This window comes from Pleurodeles waltl, chromosome 1_1, assembly GCF_031143425.1.
Source record: "Pleurodeles waltl isolate 20211129_DDA chromosome 1_1, aPleWal1.hap1.20221129, whole genome shotgun sequence".
Classification (NCBI taxonomy): Eukaryota; Metazoa; Chordata; class Amphibia; order Caudata; family Salamandridae; genus Pleurodeles; species Pleurodeles waltl.
This window is the reverse complement of record NC_090436.1, coordinates 397,700,523-397,718,600: the sequence shown is the minus strand read 5'-3', so window position 1 is coordinate 397,718,600 and position 18,078 is coordinate 397,700,523. Positions and strand designations below refer to the sequence as shown.

Sequence of the window (18,078 nt, the reverse complement as noted above, 5' to 3'; positions counted from 1 at the left end):
ACTGTGTATTGAAATGAAGCTTTAAGTGGGTCAAGAACATACTGCAGTTTAGGTCACTCAGTTTACATACCTTCAGACGTGCATGTTCTCCATATTAATGCTCTCTCTTTTTGCCCAGGTCATTAACATAATAAATGCTGCCCAAGAGAGTAGCCCGGTTACAGTAGCAGAGGCCTTGGACCGAGTTCTGGAAATCCTGCGGACAACGGAACTCTACTCTCCTCAGCTGGGTACCAAAGATGAGGATCCTCATACTAGTGATCTTGTTGGAGGTTTGATGACTGTGAGTTACTCAACATATATAACACAGCTTGCAAATTCTTTAGTCTCTTTGAAGGGATTCAAATGTTAACCATGGGTTAATGCCTTTATTGCATATTTCATTCAATGACACACACACCTGCTATCAAACATCAAGAAACTTTCCGAAGCCTGATTCTGAAAAGTATTACAGAGTAACAGTTCACACACACGTTAACCGCTTAGCTGCTGGGCCTTTCCCCCCCCCAGTGCTGAGCCCTTTTTTGGCTATTTGGGGTAGTTCGCGCTTAGGGCTTCATAACTTTTTGTCCACATAAGCTAACCACGCCAAATTTGCGTCCTTTTTTTCCAACATCCTAGGGATTCTAATGGTACCCAGAGTTGGTGGTTTCCCCTGGAGGAGACCAAGAAAATAGCCAAAATACAGTGAAAATTTTGTTTTTTCCAAAAAAATGGGAAAAAAGTGCTGCCGAAGAAGGCTTGTGGTTTTTTCCCTGACAATGCCATCAACAAAGGGTTTCTGGTGCTGAAATCACTATCTTCCCACTTTTCAGGAACGGGCAGACTTGAATCAGAAAACCAAATTTTTCAACACCAATTTGGCATTTTACTGAGACATACCCCATTTCTACTATATTTGGTGCTTTCAGCCTCCTTCCAGTTAGTGACAGGAATGGGTGTGAAACCAATGCTGGATCCAGGAATGCTAAACATTTCTGAAAACTAGACAAAATTCTGAATTCAGCAAGGGGTCATTTGTGTAGATCCTACAAGGTTTTCCTACAGAAAATAACAGCTGAAATAAAAAAATATTGAAATTGAGCTGAAAACAACAGCCATTTTTCTTTATGTTTTACTCTGTAACTTTTTCCTGCGATGTCAGATTTCTGAAAGCAATATACCGTTTTGTCTGCTGGACTCTTCTGGTTGCGGGGATATAAAGGGCTTGTAGGTTCATCAAGAACCCTAGGTACCCAGAGACAATAAATGAGATGCACCCTGCAGTTGGTTTTCATTCTATACTGGGTATACAGCAATTCATTTGCTGAAATATGAAGAGTGAAAAAGAGGTATCAAGAAAACCTTAGCATTTCCAAAATGGGATCAAGATAAGGTTTTGAGGAGCAGTGGTTATTTGCACATCGCTGAATTCCGAGGTGCCCATACTAGCATGTGAATTGCAGGGCATTTCTCAAATAGACGTCTTTTTTACACACTCTCTTATATTTGGAAGGAAAAAATGTAGAGAAAGGTAAGGGGCAATAACACTTGTTTTGCTATTCTATGTTCCCCCAAGTCTCCCGATAAAAATGATACCTCACTTGTGTGGGTAGGCCTAGTGCCCACGACAGGAAATGCCCCAAAACACAAAATGGACACATCCTATTTTTTTTATAGAAAACACAGCTGTTTTTTCCAAAGTGCCTACCTGTAGGTTTTGGCCTCTAGCTCAGCCGGCACATAAGGAAACCTACCAAACCTGTGCATTTCTGAAAACTAGAGACCTAGGGGAATCCAAGGAGGGGTGACTTGCAGGGCTCGGACCAGGTTCTGTTACCCAGAATCTTTTGCAAACCTCAAAAAGTGGCTAAAAAAACAAGTTTTCCTAACATTTCGGTGACAGAAAGTTCTGGAATCTGAGAGGATCCTCAAATTTCCTTCCACCCGGCGTTCCCCCAAGTCTCCCGATAAAAATGATACCTCACTTGTGTGGGTAGGCCTAGCGCCCGCGACAGGAAACGCCCCAAAGCGCAACGTTGACACATCCACATTTTTTGAAGAAAACAGAGGTGTTTTTTGCGAAGTGCCTACCTGTAGATTTTGGCCTCTAGCTCAGCCGGCACCTAGGGAAACCTACCAAACCTGTGCATTTCTGAAAACTAGAGACCTAGGGGAATCCAAGGAGGGGTGACTTGCGGGGCTCGGACCAGGTTCTGTTACCCAGAATCCTTTGCAAACCTCAAAAAGTGGCTAAAAAAACAAGTTTTCCTCACATTTTGGTGACAGAAAGTTCTGGAATCTGAGAGGAGCCACAAATTTCCTTCCACCCGGCGTTCCCCCAAGTCTCCCGATAAAAATGATACCTCACTTGTGTGGGTAGGCCTAGCGCCTGCGACAGGAAATGCCCCAAAGCGCAACGTGGACACATCCACATTTTTGGAAGAAAACAGAGGTGTTTTTTGAGAAGTGCCTACCTGTAGATTTTGGCCTCTAGCTCAGCCGGCACCTAGGGAAACCTACCAAACCTGTGCATTTCTGAAAACTAGAGACCTAGGGGAATCCAAGGAGGGGTGACTTGCGGGGCTTGGACCAGGTTCTGTTACCCAGAATCCTTTGCAAACCTCAAAAAGTGGCTTAAAAAAAAAGTTTTCCTCACATTTCGGTGACAGAAAGTTCTGGAATCTGAGAGGAGCCACAAATTTCCTTCCACCCGGCGTTCCCCCAAGTCTCCCGATAAAAATGATACCTCACTTGTGTGGGTAGGCCTAGCGCCTGCGACAGGAAACGCCCCAAAGCGCAACGTGGACACATCCAAATTTTTGGTAGAAAACAGAGGTGTTTTTTGAGAAGTGCCTACCTGTAGATTTTGGCCTCTAGCTCAGCCGGCACCTAGGGAAACCTACCAAACCTGTGCATTTCTGAAAACTAGAGACCTAGGGGAATCCAAGGAGGGGTGACCTGCGGGCCTGGGACCAGGTTCTGTTACCCAGAATCCTTTGCAAACCTCAAAAAGTGGCTAAAAAAACAAGTTTTCCTCACATTTCGGTGACAGAAAGTTCTGGAATCTGAGAGGAGCCACAAATTTCCTTCCACCCGGCGTTCCCCCAAGTCTCCCGATAAAAATGATACCTCACTTGTGTGGGTAGGCCTAGCGCCTGAGACAGGAAACGCCCCAAAGCGCAACGTGGACACATCAAAATTTTTGGAAGAAAACAGAGGTGTCTTTTGAGAAGTGCCTACCTGTAGATTTTGGCCTCTAGCTCAGCCGGCACCTAGGGAAACCTACCAAACCTGTGCATTTCTGAAAACTAGAGACCTAGGGAAATCCAAGGAGGGGTAACTTGCGGGGCTCGGACCAGGTTCTGTTACCCAGAATCCTTTGCAAACCTCAAAAAGTGGCTAAAAAAACAAGTTTTCCTCACATTTCGGTGACAGAAAGTTCTGGAATCTGAGAGGAGCCACAAATTTCCTTCCACCCGGCGTTCCCCCTAGTCTCACGATAAAAATGATACCTCACTTGTGTGGGTAGGCCTAGCGCCCGCGACAGGAAATGCCCCAAAACAGAACGTGGACACATCACATTTTTTCATAGAAAACAGTGCCTACCTGTGGATTTTGGCCTCTAGCTCAGCCGGCACCTGGGGAAACCTAGCAAACCAGCACATTTTTGAAAACTAGAAACCCAGGGGAATCCAAGATGAGGGGACTTGTGGGGCTCGGACCAGGTTCTGTTACCCAGAATCCTTTGCAAACCTCAAAATGTGGCTAAAATAACAAGTTTTCCTCACATTTCGGTGACAGAAAGTTCTGGAATCTGAGAGGAGCCACAAATATCCTTCCACCCAGCGTTCCCCCAAGTCTCCCGATAAATATGATACCTCACTTGTGTGGTTAGGCCTGGTGCCTGCGACAGGAATAGATCACACAACGGTCAATGTTGGTCCTTACGTGAGGCAGCTGTTGACCCTGGGGTGATCCATTCCTGACACAGGCACTAGGTGTAGGCACTCAAGTGGGGTAGTGTTTTTATCACGACAGGTGAGGAGTCACTGGGTGGTAGGAATGTTGTGGATCCCAGCATATTCCTGTAGTTTGTGTGACAGAAATGCGAGAAAAATAGAGTTTTTTTTTCAACATTTCAGCTTTGCAGGATATTCTGGGTAAGAAAACTTTGGGGAATCCACACAAGTCACACCTCTGTGGACTCCCCCGAATGTCTAGTTTCCAGAAATGTTTGGGTTTAGTGTGTTTCTCTATATGGCCGCCGAATCCAGGACCAAAAACACAGGTGCCTGCCTTACAAAACCAGTTTGTTTTGTCATAGACAATTTTGATGTCTCCACAATATGATTTGGGTGGTGGAATTTGGGGCTGAACTAAATTGGGGAGCTCCCAAGAGAGCACTCGCTCTCTGCTTGCCGCCGCATTCACCTGCTCTCTGGGTTGGCCTAACCCACTATTACCCAGTTGCACGAACAGCTTGCGAAGGGACAGCAGGACTGTCCTCATCACCTCCCTCATAATGTACTGGAAGAGGAGTTTTCGAATGGGACTCCTCTGACTGAAAAATCACTCCCAGAGTCTGCGCCATTGTCCTATCCCTCAGATGCTGTCTCAGTAACTGATGTCTCAGTCTCTGATCCTATGTCAGAGCGGTCCTCTATAACCCGAATGCAGGCAGCAGTCATCCATCAAGATGCCATCTCTGCTATTGGCTAAACTGTTGCTCTAAAACACTAGACTACGTAGACAGTCACAAAATCGATGGTGTGTGTGAGATACGTGCAACAGTAGAGGCCACCTTACCTGCGCTTCTTCCCTCAATCAGCACGTACTTTCAAGACACTCAAAAAACACCTTGTCACATACCATTCGTCACAGTCTTTAGCACCTCCTGCGCCCAGTCCAACAATCATTATTGGTGCTCCCACTCCCTCCTCCTCGGATTCCCTCATTACCACCCAGCAAAAGTGCCCTTCATCTCTCCATAGACTTTACTAATGTACTCAGCTATTTACATAAAATACAGATGTGCTCTTTGCAGTAGGCATATAAACCTTCTGCGCTTCTTTATGGCACTAAAACTGCCACTAGACAAGTCGGACCCTTTTCCCCCCAGGGAAACCACACACATATTGACAAAAGTGATATATATATGACAGCCAACCACCTGAAACTCAACTCAAGCAAAACCGAAATAATCCTCTTTGGCCCACACAAAAACACCTGGGACCCCTCATGGTGACCCACCACGCTAGGCCCTGCACCCACCCCCGCCAACCACGCACGCAACCTCAGCATCATCCTAGACTCCTTCCTCTCGATGACCCAACAAATCAACGCTCTTACCTCCTCATGCTTCAACAAACTCCGTATACTAAAAAACATTCAAATGGATCCCCACAGAGACCAGAAAAACTGTCACTCACGCACTCATCAGCAGCAGGCTTGATTACGGAAACGCCCTCTACGCCGGCACCACTCTAAAACTCAAGCGCAAACTACACGCATCCAGAACTCAGCAGCACGACTCATCCTCGACCTCCGCCGACACGAACACATCTCTCCACACCTCAAATCCCTCCACTGGCTCCCCATTGACAAAAGGATCACCTTCAAGATCCTCATCCTCGCACACAAATCACTCCACAACACAGGCCCTGCCTACCTCAACGAGAGTCACCTTCCACACCCCCACACGAAACGTCCGCTCAGCTGACCTCTCTCTCGCCTCTGTCCCCCGCATCAAACACACCACCACCGGAGGCAGATCCTTCTCCTACCTTGCACCCAAAACCTGGAACGCACTCACAACCCACCTTCGCAAGACCCAAAACCTACTTCTTTTCAGGAAGGGCCTCAAAACCTGGCTTTTTGAACAGTGAACCTCCCAGCCCCTTTCCCTCCCCCCCCCCCCCCCCCCCCCAGCGCCTTGAGACCCTCACAGGTGAGTAGCGCGCTTTATAAATCTCTTTGATACAGATTTACCTCTATATATATATATATATATATATCTATCTATCTATCTACATAGATATATCTATAGATATATCCATGTACCTAGATATATCTATCTACATAGATATATATAGATATATATATATATACATATATTTTTTTTTAGTTGTTGTATGGTTTCCTTGGGGGTGAAAATGGTCACCCTGCCCACGGGCGACCCCCTGTCATTTCATTTTTTTAAATCCCCTGGCCGCCCCCCAAAAGTGAAATCCATGGTGTCTAGTGGGGTTTCCTGGCCCCCGATCGCAGCTGTGCTGCGATCGGGGGCCAGGAAACCGTTTGAAAAGGACTCGTAAGAAAGGGGAGACTCTCCCCTTTCTTACGAGGCCTTTTCAAAGTGTTTCCTGGCCCCCCCGATCGCAGCTGTGCTGCGATCGGGGGGGCCAGGAAACCTGAAAGTGTTTCCTGGCCCCCGATCGCAGCACAGCTGCGACCGGGGGCCAGGAAACACTTTCAGGAAGGCCTCGTAAGAAAGGGGAGCTGTGCTGCGATCGGGGGCCAGGAAACACTTTCAGGAAGGCCTCGTAAGAAAGGGGAGACTCTCCCCTTTCTTACGAGGCCTTCCCGAACGTGGAAAAGGCAGTTTTCCCCATCAGAGCAGGAAGCGGCCACAAGGCTGCTTCCTGCTTTGATGGGGAAAACACCTTTGAAACGTCAGCGCGCCTCGCGGCGCGCTGACGTCACAAAGGGGCGGGGGGAGACACGGTAGCTTCCGTGTCTCCCGGGGGGAGTAAAAAAAAAAACTAAAAATCCTCGGGTGCGACGCACCTGAGGATTTATTAATGCCCTTACTGGTGTCGGCCACTGGTCGTGACCCGCACCAGGGAGGGTGTGTGGGCGTCGGCCAGTGGCCGACGCCCGCACCAAAGCGGTTAAATTACTCTGAGCCTGTTTACAACTTTTAAACCTGGGTTATAAAATTGTTGACATACAGTGCTAGTTTATTACACGGCCTGTGTCACTTTTTTGGGTTGGCTCGAAATGTCGCTGCATTTGTTGACATATCCAAAGTAAATAGCAGAGCATAACACATTTACAGTCCAAATCAACATAAGGACACTCTTAAAACATAGCAAACACAACTCAAGAAAACAGTCAAAACAGAATCTTACACATCAACCACACTTTAGTGTGGATTACTTTGAATGCACAACGGATTTTGGGTTTAATGTGGACACAATTGATCTAAAGCGCATTAGGTGCACCACAACCTTGGCAGCGAAGGATAAAAAAAAAAAAAATCCTCTCATTCGCCCGCTGGTGATTTCTTGTTCCAATGGATAACGTATACAGAAGGTTTTATAAGGCATCATGCCAAGCAAGGTAAATCAAGGATTAAGCAGATCTCTAACAGCGCAGCTCTCTCAATAGGAGAGGCAAGTAACTATCAGGTTGCCTATGGAATCAGAAAACCTTAACCTGCTGAGGGAGGCTAGCAGAAATTTAAAAGCTGAGAAAAAGAACCTTCGAGCGGCAAGTTGCACCTCATTTTGGGCCAAATGAATGTACGACAGTAAGTCAAATAACTCTGCAAATTTTGGGTGGACATTTAATGGATTGGGTAGAACTACTTCAGTCGTGGCTTCCTCTAACAACACAAGTCAACTTGGTACCATTTCCTCTATGAACATTTCAATTCAGAGTCACAAAATATAAAGCTCTGCGCTGATGGGGACAGCTTGGGGGCTGTCAATTTATCATCATCCAAGCACAGTTGCAATAATCAAGCGGCAATATGGTGTTCCATTTCTCCCACTCAAGTCCGGAAGCAAATAGCAAAAGGACGTAGGGAGGGGGGTCCTGGCCCTCAGCCATCTATAAAGAGGACCCAAACTTCTGGTCTAGTCATCTGGCACCACTGTTTACCACTATTCTGCAAGCAAATGGCATTCCACCTTTATAGTGTGGCTTGATCCTAGTTCCACTTTACAAAGGTGGTGACAAGGGAGCCTCTGCGAACTATTGTTTAGTGGCTCTCATAGACAATGATGCAAAATACTTTGCTGGAGTGCTACTAGAGGAGCTGCAGTCATGGGCTGAAGCCAATAATATTATCCCCTCAACCAAGTGGGATTTATGAGGCATACTGGGACCTCAGTCAACCTTATGGCTCTCTCCCTACTATCGGACCAGGCAAGGGTTAACATACACCAAGTCTACCTGGGGTTCATCGACTATAAGTCGGCATTTGATGAGGTCGATAGAGAGAAACTCTGGCGAAAACTAGTCAATTTTAGTATCCCTGTTGACCTTCTTGGGGCCTTGGAACTTTTGCACAAGGACACATGGGTCCGAGTAAAAATCGGGGACGGCTCTCGTCTTTCTAGGCAGATCAAAATTACGTAGAGCCTTAAGCAGGACTGCGTCCTAACACTGATGCTATTTAATTTGTTCTAATCGGATTTAACCCCAGTGTAAAATGCAGTGAATTCCCACCCACCCAAGCGGGGGGGCCTTCAGCTAGATTTTTAATTTACTTACTGTACGCAGACGACTTGGCCCTAATAAGTAACACGAAGGTGGGTCTGCAATGTCTCCTTGATGCAAGATTGGCTTATTCAATTAAGAATGGTCTGATAATCAACAAAACCAAAACAATGATCTTGACCTTGCAAGGCCAAATCCCAAGAGGCAGAGAGGCTTGAGTCAACTAATAGCTTTAAATAGCTGGGAGTATTTTTCAATGGGAATGGAAGTTATACCGATCAACAGGAAGAAATTAGAAGGAACGGTAATACTCTGTGTGTGGGTCATAAGTCCCTCACCACAAGATAAAAGGCCCCATTCTGTCGCCAGTCTTTCAGGTGACACAGGCAAAGGTTGTGCCCACACTGACATATGGGAGCAAGGTGCTTAAACTTAAAGGGAGTGTCACTGAGATATTGAATAAAACTCTCTTTAAGATCTACAGACCAATTTTCCAGCTCCCCTCTCACGTGTCACCCGCCCATATCAGACTTGAATTTGGAATCACCAAGCAAGTTTTGGCATGGATGAGGGCCTTTATGCTGCATTGTCACAAATGTAGGTCTGCTCGTTACAAATGAATCGAACTGGATTCAAAGCACAGATCCCAAGCACGATCTTATTTGCTGCGGTCCTAGAGCTCTTTAAACTTAATGTCTTCTTGGGACTTATAGATCAGTTACCAGGAGTTCAAAAGGTTAGTAAATCTGAGCACCAAACAGCTTTCAATGCTTGAGGATAAGGCCACCTTGGCTCAAAGTAAACATGGATGGTTGACACTCCCAACCTTCCAGCAGCTGAAAACACAGAGCTATCTTGGTGAGCTTTTTAAGGAACAAACAAAGTCTCAGTTAATGAAGCACAGGTTAGGTCTATTACCAATCACATGTCACCCAGCATGGAAATGATGTGAAGAGCAAGGGGGCTGCCGGCTATGTCATTCAGGGCAGGAGGAAAACAGTCATATACTGTGCCTATGTCCCACCATACTACAGATTGGTGAGAGCTTCTTCCAAGACAGTGGGACGCCAGAGGAATAAGGTCCTGCAGGGAGGCTGTTTTGGACTGTTTTGACACTAAGGGCTTTAGATTAACCTGTGCCCTGATGAAATTCTTGTTGCGATTTGTGAAACAGGGAAAGATCACAGCTTGAGTGGTGACTGCGGAGGGGGTGTGAGCATTTAGGTTTCTGATTCAGCCTTATGGTTCATGCCGCTTTCCCATGAATGTTGCCTCTTAGGCAAGAGTTGATCACGTGGCCAGGAACGGCTTCGGTTCTGTCCGATGGCAGTCTCCTGACCCTGATTCTGTATGAGCTTGGCTCTCTCATCACACAACAGCTCTAATGCAGTTATTGTTAGTGGTGATATAACGTACTTTTGTTCACCATAGGCTTGTATTAATTTTTTATCTCACTTACAGGAAATACTTTTAAGATCCATGTCGGCAGCCCATTGATTTGAATTTAGCCCTTAACATTGATTTAGCATGAGTATGGTTCTGCTCATAATATGTCCGCTACACTGCAGCCACCATTACTGGCGTAACTGGGTCTATTTTAACACCTTGAGTTTTATAACAATTTTTTATTTTTAATCTACTCAAAATAATTTTGTAAATATGTGTTGGCAGCATAGCGATGGCATTCTAAGTCTTACAAACGTATTAGTGTATTTATCCTGCAAGAAACAGGCATAAATTGTATTATAGTACATTGGTTGGGCATGGGATGGTCATAAAGAAATTGTTTTAAATACTGAATTATATATTGTAATGCAATTAATTAAAAAAATCACACAATAAAGACTTCAACCACACTACAGCAGCATCACATTGCAGTAATGCAGCGTAAAAACACACAAGTACAAGAAAAAGGAGGCCACAACAACAAAATGGCACACAACAAACATGAACACATATTCTTGTCATACATTACCCACCCCACAAACTTGCTTCCATAATACAAGATGTTTGCACCAAACACTGCTTAACTTGCTACCAAGGACATAAAATAGCACCAGCCAAAAATGTTTTGTGTTCTGGCCCAAGATGTGCAATATGTTGTGGTTTTATCTTAATTGGTTTGTTCACATTTGTGCTCTTGATTTTTATTGCCTTGTTACTTAGATGTTTCACAAGTTACTACTGGAAAAATCAGATCTTCAGCCCTGTCGATTTCTTGTAGATGTACTCTGAGCCCTTCATTACAAGTTTGATGGACAGAAAAGCCTGTCTGCCAAACCTCTGACATGGTGGCCACCGCCTTCGTGGCGACCACCCTGCCGGAGTTATTAAGAGTTTTCCGCTAGGGTTTCCGCCTGCCGGCCTAGGTGTAAACTGGCTACAGCATTGGCTCTGGCTTTTAATCCACCCGACGGGAATGCTGTAGCACGCAAGATGCACCAGCACTATCGCAGTGTTCACTTTCTACAATGCAGACAGTGAACATTGTGATGGTTCTGGGCAGGGGGGCCCCTGCACCTGTCCTCTGCCAGACTTTTCATGGCTGTGTTACCTCCATGAAAAGGCTGGTGGAGTACAAAGTCATAATCCACTGTTCCCTGAACTGACCACCAGGGTTTTAATATGGCGGTCAAACCGCTGCAACAGTGGCAGTCCTGACCTCCACCATGAGTGTGGCAGTCTGAAGACAGCCACACTCCTAATGAGGCCCTAAATGTCTGAGAATGTGCAAAACGTTTGAAACAGCTGCATCATTGATAATGTATAGGATAGTCACACGGGAGGGTAGTGTGTTTTTTTTGCTCATTATTTAATGTCAATTTCGATAGTGCCGGAAGTAAGAGCTTCTTAGGGCCAGTGGGCATTAATATCCATAGCCAAACACAAGAAAGTCATGGATTTATCTGTTTTAAATGGGTGGTGTAATTTAGTAACTCCACAGCACTGTATAAAGTCACTGGCTGATCCCATACACACAGAGCAACTCGTTGGTTGTTGAAATAATATCATCCATTGATGGGATAGTCCATTTTTAGAGGTGCTGACCTGGAGCATGAGCAAAATCGGAAGAGCCCTGGGAGATTGTGGTTTAGCGGTGCATCCCCCAAGATCATGGGTTGCATTTAGGAACTCTTTGGCTAATCTGGTATAACTTAGCCCCTAACTGCTCATCAAGTGTGACTCTCTCACCCCTTTATTTTGAGAGGCAGTTCTTTTCCACCTCTTGAGGTGGTAGATGTAGGCTACCTCCCTGCAGCGCAAATGCCCAGATAGGCCATGGCTCATATAGGACTCAGTTAACCACTAACATCTGAAGAAAAGATGCATAGTGTTCCAGTAGATAGATTGCACAGGCCTGTAGTGCCTCTTCATGCAGATCTACCTCTGCATCACAGAAGCCACAATAATTAGAAGATGGAGAAAGATGCATTAATTTCTTAACAGTTTCAACATATGCAGAACATTTTCCACATTGTTATTCTGAACAAAACCAAATATTATGCACACAGTGTCATGGTAAATCACTATTTAGAGATTACGGGGAAAATGTATAGAGTTAAAGAAGCAAAGGTATGAGCAAATAGGTCCAATGATTCCAGGCAAATACTTCAAAAAATTGGAATCAAGAAGGGGCACAGGGTTCTTAAGAAAAGACAACTTGCTTGTGAAACAAGGACAGGCAAATTGAAAGAGAGAAACAACATAGCATAAATAATTCAATGTGGTAAGGTAGTTCCCGAAAAAAGGACAAAAAAGCAGTACAGAGGTAATAGTGGGCAAAATATGGTAAGTTAAAGCTAATTCAAACAATATATGTACAGCTTCCTATTGGAGATAATCAGCCACCTGGGTGTGCTCCACAGAGGTGGGCGTGAGCAAAGTCTAGCTCCTAGCGGTCTTTGAGCAGCAGCGAGGGTTTCAAGGAGCTATGGGGAGATCAGTGTGGGTAGTCTGCCCTCAGACTAGGGTGACCCAGAGGAGATCAGAAGACACCTTGCCATCCATCCACCATTGGCTCCTGCCTTGACAATATTAATCCTTTGAACCTGGGGCTACCCAAATACCTGCTATAATAGCTCCAGAAAATACAAAATCAAGAGTCTCATATGATTCCCTGCTCCCTGGCTCCAGCCATGAACAGCCCCTGACAGCGGCCTTGCGCAGAGCAGGTGTCACTATTAGACAAGGCTATAGTAGAGATGGTGTCTACGCGACTGTACAAACCCGCATTGATTAAGAAGTTCGCTTGAGGTACCTGGAAGGGCTGGCTACAACCTGATTGGTGAGCGTGCGCAAGTTTGGTGAGCGTGCGTGGCGGGAGTTGGTGACCTTTGCTTCTGCCACTGCTCCTGCCTCTGAGTAAGGCCTTTCTGTGTCTTTCTGTGTCTCTCTGGGCCCGCTCTGCCCCCGTATCACCAAGCAGCAAGCAGCAGCAAGTTGCTGAAGGTGCAGAAAAAAGGTGCAGAAAAAAAAACTTTATTTGTTAAACTTTTAAACTTTTAAATTACTAAACTACTAAACTACTAAACCCATCATAAATGGAGGAGTTAGTATCCTCCCACAAGGACCTGCCCTGGAAAAATACGGAGGAGAAAATATTCTAACCCGGGCAGAATAAGTTTTTGTCTGTTGGTCCAGTGGGTCCCTGTGGTGCTCAGGTTATATTAGTTCTTTAATACTTAGAGCTTGAGCGGAGGGAGGCCCCCAGAACAGAGCTTGTTGGAAGCAGCTAGTGCTGCAGCTCCCCCAGTGGTGGGGCGGAGGCGGTTGGTATTAGGCCAGTGCGGCTTGTCCCCCGCAGGGGTTTGACTCCCCCCTCTTTCCCATGCGCTCTGTGTGTTCATCGCATTCTGTCTAAGAACTTAGGAACCTAAGAATTCAAGAAAGTAGACCTTGGGAAATTTTCCTCCAGAAGAAGAGCTATAATTACATCTTGGCAATATCTCGGCAATAACTCCTGAAATGTTTAACTAAGTACCAAACAGATTGGCAAGTTTAAACCTTGTAGTCTGTCCCTGTGTCTTTTTGTGGTCTTGCGTGGGGAGTATCGCCCTAAAGAGTGATATATACTACTTGATACCATTTGATACACATATATATATATTTTGTTTATAGTACATATATATTATATATAGCATCTATAGGACACAGTATGCCGGCGAGTAAGGCGAGATCACGTGGTGGTGGAAAAAAGGGATTAAAATCACACCCCAGGCAAAGGAGTTCATGGAGGAATACCCGCCTCTAGGGTTATCGCTGTTTGGAAATCAAGAAGGAGGCGGGGAGAAAGTACTTCAGTCATCTGGACAGGAGGAAACTTCGAGAGATAATAGAGCGGATAGAGCTGTTAGGGATAACCATGAAAGATCCTCAGGAACCCCTCTCGGAGCATCAATTAGACATTTTGTGGGGAGATACTTAAAACAAAAACACCACACGTCACAGTTACAGTTATCAAAGGGGAGTAATATGTTTGATGCCAATCAGAGTGAAAGCAAACAATTTAGGACGAATGAGTTCCCAATCTCAGACTCATTGCAAACGGAGGACTTGTTATTGGAGAGAAGGTCAGAGGAGGGTGGTGGGTGTGAGGGTTTGCTGGAGCCTAGGCAATCGTCATCCCCCTGCATCTCATCCCAAGAAAGGTATAGTATAAACTCTGAGGAGGTGATACCGCTGGCTTTGGAATGGGGGAGGTTTTTAGAGGGGGTTAGGGGGTGTTGCAGAAGGTAGTAAAAAGTTGGATATTTTGTTGTCGTCACCTATTTTGGCCAAACAATCTGCATCTGCATCTGCATCTGATACTACTGCTGTACCAGCTGAGTCACTACTAGAGGTAATGTTCCTAATGCAGAAGACTTTGCAGGCAATTTTGGAAGTACTGACTGCAAACAATAGTCTGAAGAAAGTACATAAAAATCAATTACAAGAGATAACAGCAGAGTTAAAATGTATTAATAGCAGTATGCCAACCCTAGTACGTCCTGTGCTAGAAAAAAGAGATCAAGAAACAGATACTCATGATACAACATGATACCCGGGAACTCAGTAATGAAGGAGGGGAAACAGATAAAATACAGACATTAGACTAACCGTCATTATATGTTTCCAAACAACCAATGCTGGTGATAAAGAGGAATCGTAGAAGGGGGAGAAAGGGTTATAGGTTCAATAGTTGTCACTATAAACTCCAGTGTAGGAAGCAAAGTAAACAAAGAAACGTTGGGAGGAAAACTTCAGTAGGGAGCGAGGGAAAGATAGCCCAGGCCAATACCCAACGGGACAGACAGAGGACAAGGGTGGGAAGTAGCAGCCCTAGAGCAAGGGTCCATGTTACAAAAAGTACCTATTGTACCATACAGAGAAGTTAGCCAGCAAGGAAAAAGAAAGGAAGTTACTCATAGAACGGCTGTGGAGATGGAAGTAATGGAACCTAAAGGTCCTGAGGAAAAGAGCGAGTGGGAGAGCCCTAGCGGAAGTAAATGTAGGTGGATCTATCTAGCACCTTGGAGAAGAGAGATTGGGAGGAAAACCTCTGAATCGTACCCGACTTCTAGAAGTTATGGCCCGGTGTCCAAGTCTATGTGAAATTGAGTCAGAAGATATAAAGCAAATAGGATTTATATTAAGCGCGGAGGGGGAAGAGATGACTAAAGCACTCTTCTTCTCTGAATGCATTAGACGTCTGGTACTGCATGCAGAGGCAGAGTTAGGGAAGGGGGGTATAAGACTAGAATAACAAAGCGAGTTAGGGTGCGAGTCTCAAGATGGGAGGGTCCTTACGTGTCATGCAGGTCTGTTCCCTAACCAAGTGCAGTGTAATTTGTTATACAATAACAATCTAAGAAGGTGCGTGGATGGAAATAATGGCAGTTTAAGTGTAACTGTTTTACTGAAAATCATGACCCACAGTGGAGGAACTGCCGTGAGACCCTTGTAAACCCTTGTGATAATTATAGGAGGGGCAAATTGAGTGTCGTGGATTAGGAGTTAAGCCCGTCGCACAGCCATTTGATTTTCTCCTGGAATATGGGAGGTTATAAAAAGCATTTAAAACAAGACCTATTTAAAGGAGAGTTTGGAAAGTGTGGTATATTGTGTTTCCAGTGCGACAAACCTGATCCAGTAGATGGTTTCATGAGACTCTTCAGGGGAGCAACACGGCAAGGGTCAGGTCGCCCATCAGGGGGCCTAATAGCCTTAGCCTCAACAAGAATAGCGAATAAGTTTAATAGAGATAAAAACTAAATGTCGTTGGCTATTGACAGGCCAGGTGGATTTCTATAATACAATTGGAGGTGCTAAACGGTTAATAATAATTAATGTATATATACAACCGGGGAATATGTATGATTATGACATTCAGCGGGGTCTGTTTGAGGAAGATCTGCAATTATTAAGTATTGGTAAACCAGGATACTTGACCCTAATGTTGGTAGATTTTAATCACAAACTTAATCCCAATAGTATTGATAAACTGTATAAGGAGCTACTGGTTGTTGCACAAATACCAAAAAATAGCATCTTCCTAAAAGTAGAATGTTCTGCACGTGATTTGTCCTTAGTAAGAACCTTAGGATCCCAAGGTATGTTCTGTCTAAATGGTCCTATGAAGAAGGATCGCCCGGCAAAACAGACTTTTCAATAGGCAACCAGATTTGCCCCATTGATTATGCTTTTGTAAATGCTTGGTCCTTTGGAGAAGTGCAGGACTTTGAAGTTGAGCATATAGAGGGCAGCGATCATTGGCCACTTCGATTAACAATACGACCAACTGATAAAAATCAGAGAGAAAAGGCATTGATAGCGCTAGTTGAGTACCCTCGTAGAATTACGACCCGTTTTACAGAAAGTAGTCTAGAAGCACTTAATGAATTGATAGTCAAATATCCAAACCTCACAATGGAGGAGGATCCAAGAGATGTGTTTAAAGGTTATAATAGGGGCATGGTGGACTGCCTAAAAACAAAATTTAAAAAACAGCAAGTGAGAAAGATGAAGGGGAGAACCATATAAGATTAATAATAGTAAAGGATGGTTTAATTGGGAATGTAGGTGTAAAAAGCAAAAGATTTGAATATTAGAAAGGGAATTTAGGAAAAGACCCACTATCGACACAGAAGTGCAGCTCTGTCAGGCAAAACAGAGTTATAAAACATTCATAAGACAGAAGAAACTGGAATATATTGGTAAAAATTGGGACACAATGATCGAAGTGATAAGAACAAGGAATATTAGGGGCTTTTGGCAGTTGGTAAGGGGGGGGAAAGCATCAGAAACCATTTGGTGTTTGGTTGGAGAAGAGGATTGGTATAAATATCTGTCTACCGTATATGATGGTATCGATACTGAGGAAGGATATGGTGTCATCAGGAAGATGGGTGAGAATATGAGATTAGCTTTTGCCCCACAAAAAATAAAATAAACTATTGTAGACTTAAATTAACTAAAGCGGCCAGCCCAAACAATCTCTCTATAAAAATTTAACAAAAAGATTGATTGGTGGACTACATTTTTCAATGATACGTTTTGTAAAATTCTTGATTACGGCCGTTTTCCAGAGAATTGGAAGGGAGCCATGATAAGACCGATCCATAAAAAGGAGGATCCAATACAACCAAAAAGTATCGGCTGATAAGTTTATTAGACGTAGGTGAAAAGGTATTCACAAAGATATTGCTGGGGTTAATTAAAGAATGGGCAGAGGAAAATGATTTGATACCTGTAGAACATGACGGATTTAAGGAAGGGCACTCGACAATGGACCACTGTTTTAGTTTGTGGTCTTTAGCAAAAAAATCAATGGAAATGCGAGGAAGCCTGTTCTGCTGTTTTGTGGATTTTCGTGCCGCATTTGATTTGGTAGATAGGAATTTGCTATGGAACATGCTAAGACAGTTAGGGATTGATTTGGATTTATTATTTCTCCTTCAGGGTCTGCATTCACAAAATTGGGCCCAGGTAATTTTAGACACGAGTGGCTCACTGTCAAAAAAGATCTCCCCTATAAAGAACGGTTTGCGCCAAGGTTGTGTGTTGGCACCAATATTATTTACATTATTTTTGTCAGATTTGCCCGGGTTGCTGCAGGAGGTTAAAGGCCTAAGCCAAAATTGGATGGTGTACCTGTTTCCTGCCTATTATATGCTGACGATTTAGTGATAATGGATATGACGGAGTGAGGTCTACAAAGGAAATTAGAGGTGTTCCACTCTTATTGCCAAAAGAAAAAAATGGTCGTGAATTTGGAAAAAACTAAGATTATGTCTATGGGGAAAGTGAAGAGTGATTTTGCTTACCTGTTAGGAGGTCAAAAACTAGAGAAGGTAAAAAATATATAAATATTTAGGTATGTGGTTTGACTCAGACTTGAAATGGAAAGATCATATTGAAGCCCTAAAAAATAAAGCTTTATCATCGGTCTGGGGATTGAAACAATTTAGTAGTAAATATGGGGGTCCTTCCGTTATAAAGTGGCCAGATGTAAAATATAGAGCACTTTAAATTGGAAATTGCACTTTATTTCATTGTAAGGATTTGAGTTCTGTTAGAATTGTATGTGGGACAATTTGGTTAGCATGCATTTTTTTTTTAAAGAACTACTAGGAAATGAAATTGGTTGAAAGTTAAAATAACTTAATGAATTAT

General features: G+C 44.1%; 1 protein-coding gene across 2 annotated transcripts in view; it reads left to right on the top strand.

Moving 5' to 3' along the window:
* The window catches only part of PDE8B (phosphodiesterase 8B), a 900,595-nt gene that overhangs the window by 693,844 nt on the left and 188,673 nt on the right, over window positions 1-18,078 (top strand). For both annotated transcript variants that reach the window (XM_069223470.1, XM_069223477.1), the window contains one exon: window positions 119-283. In XM_069223470.1, coding sequence (XP_069079571.1) covers window positions 119-283 — 165 coding nt within the window. The remainder of the gene's footprint in view (window positions 1-118; window positions 284-18,078) is intronic.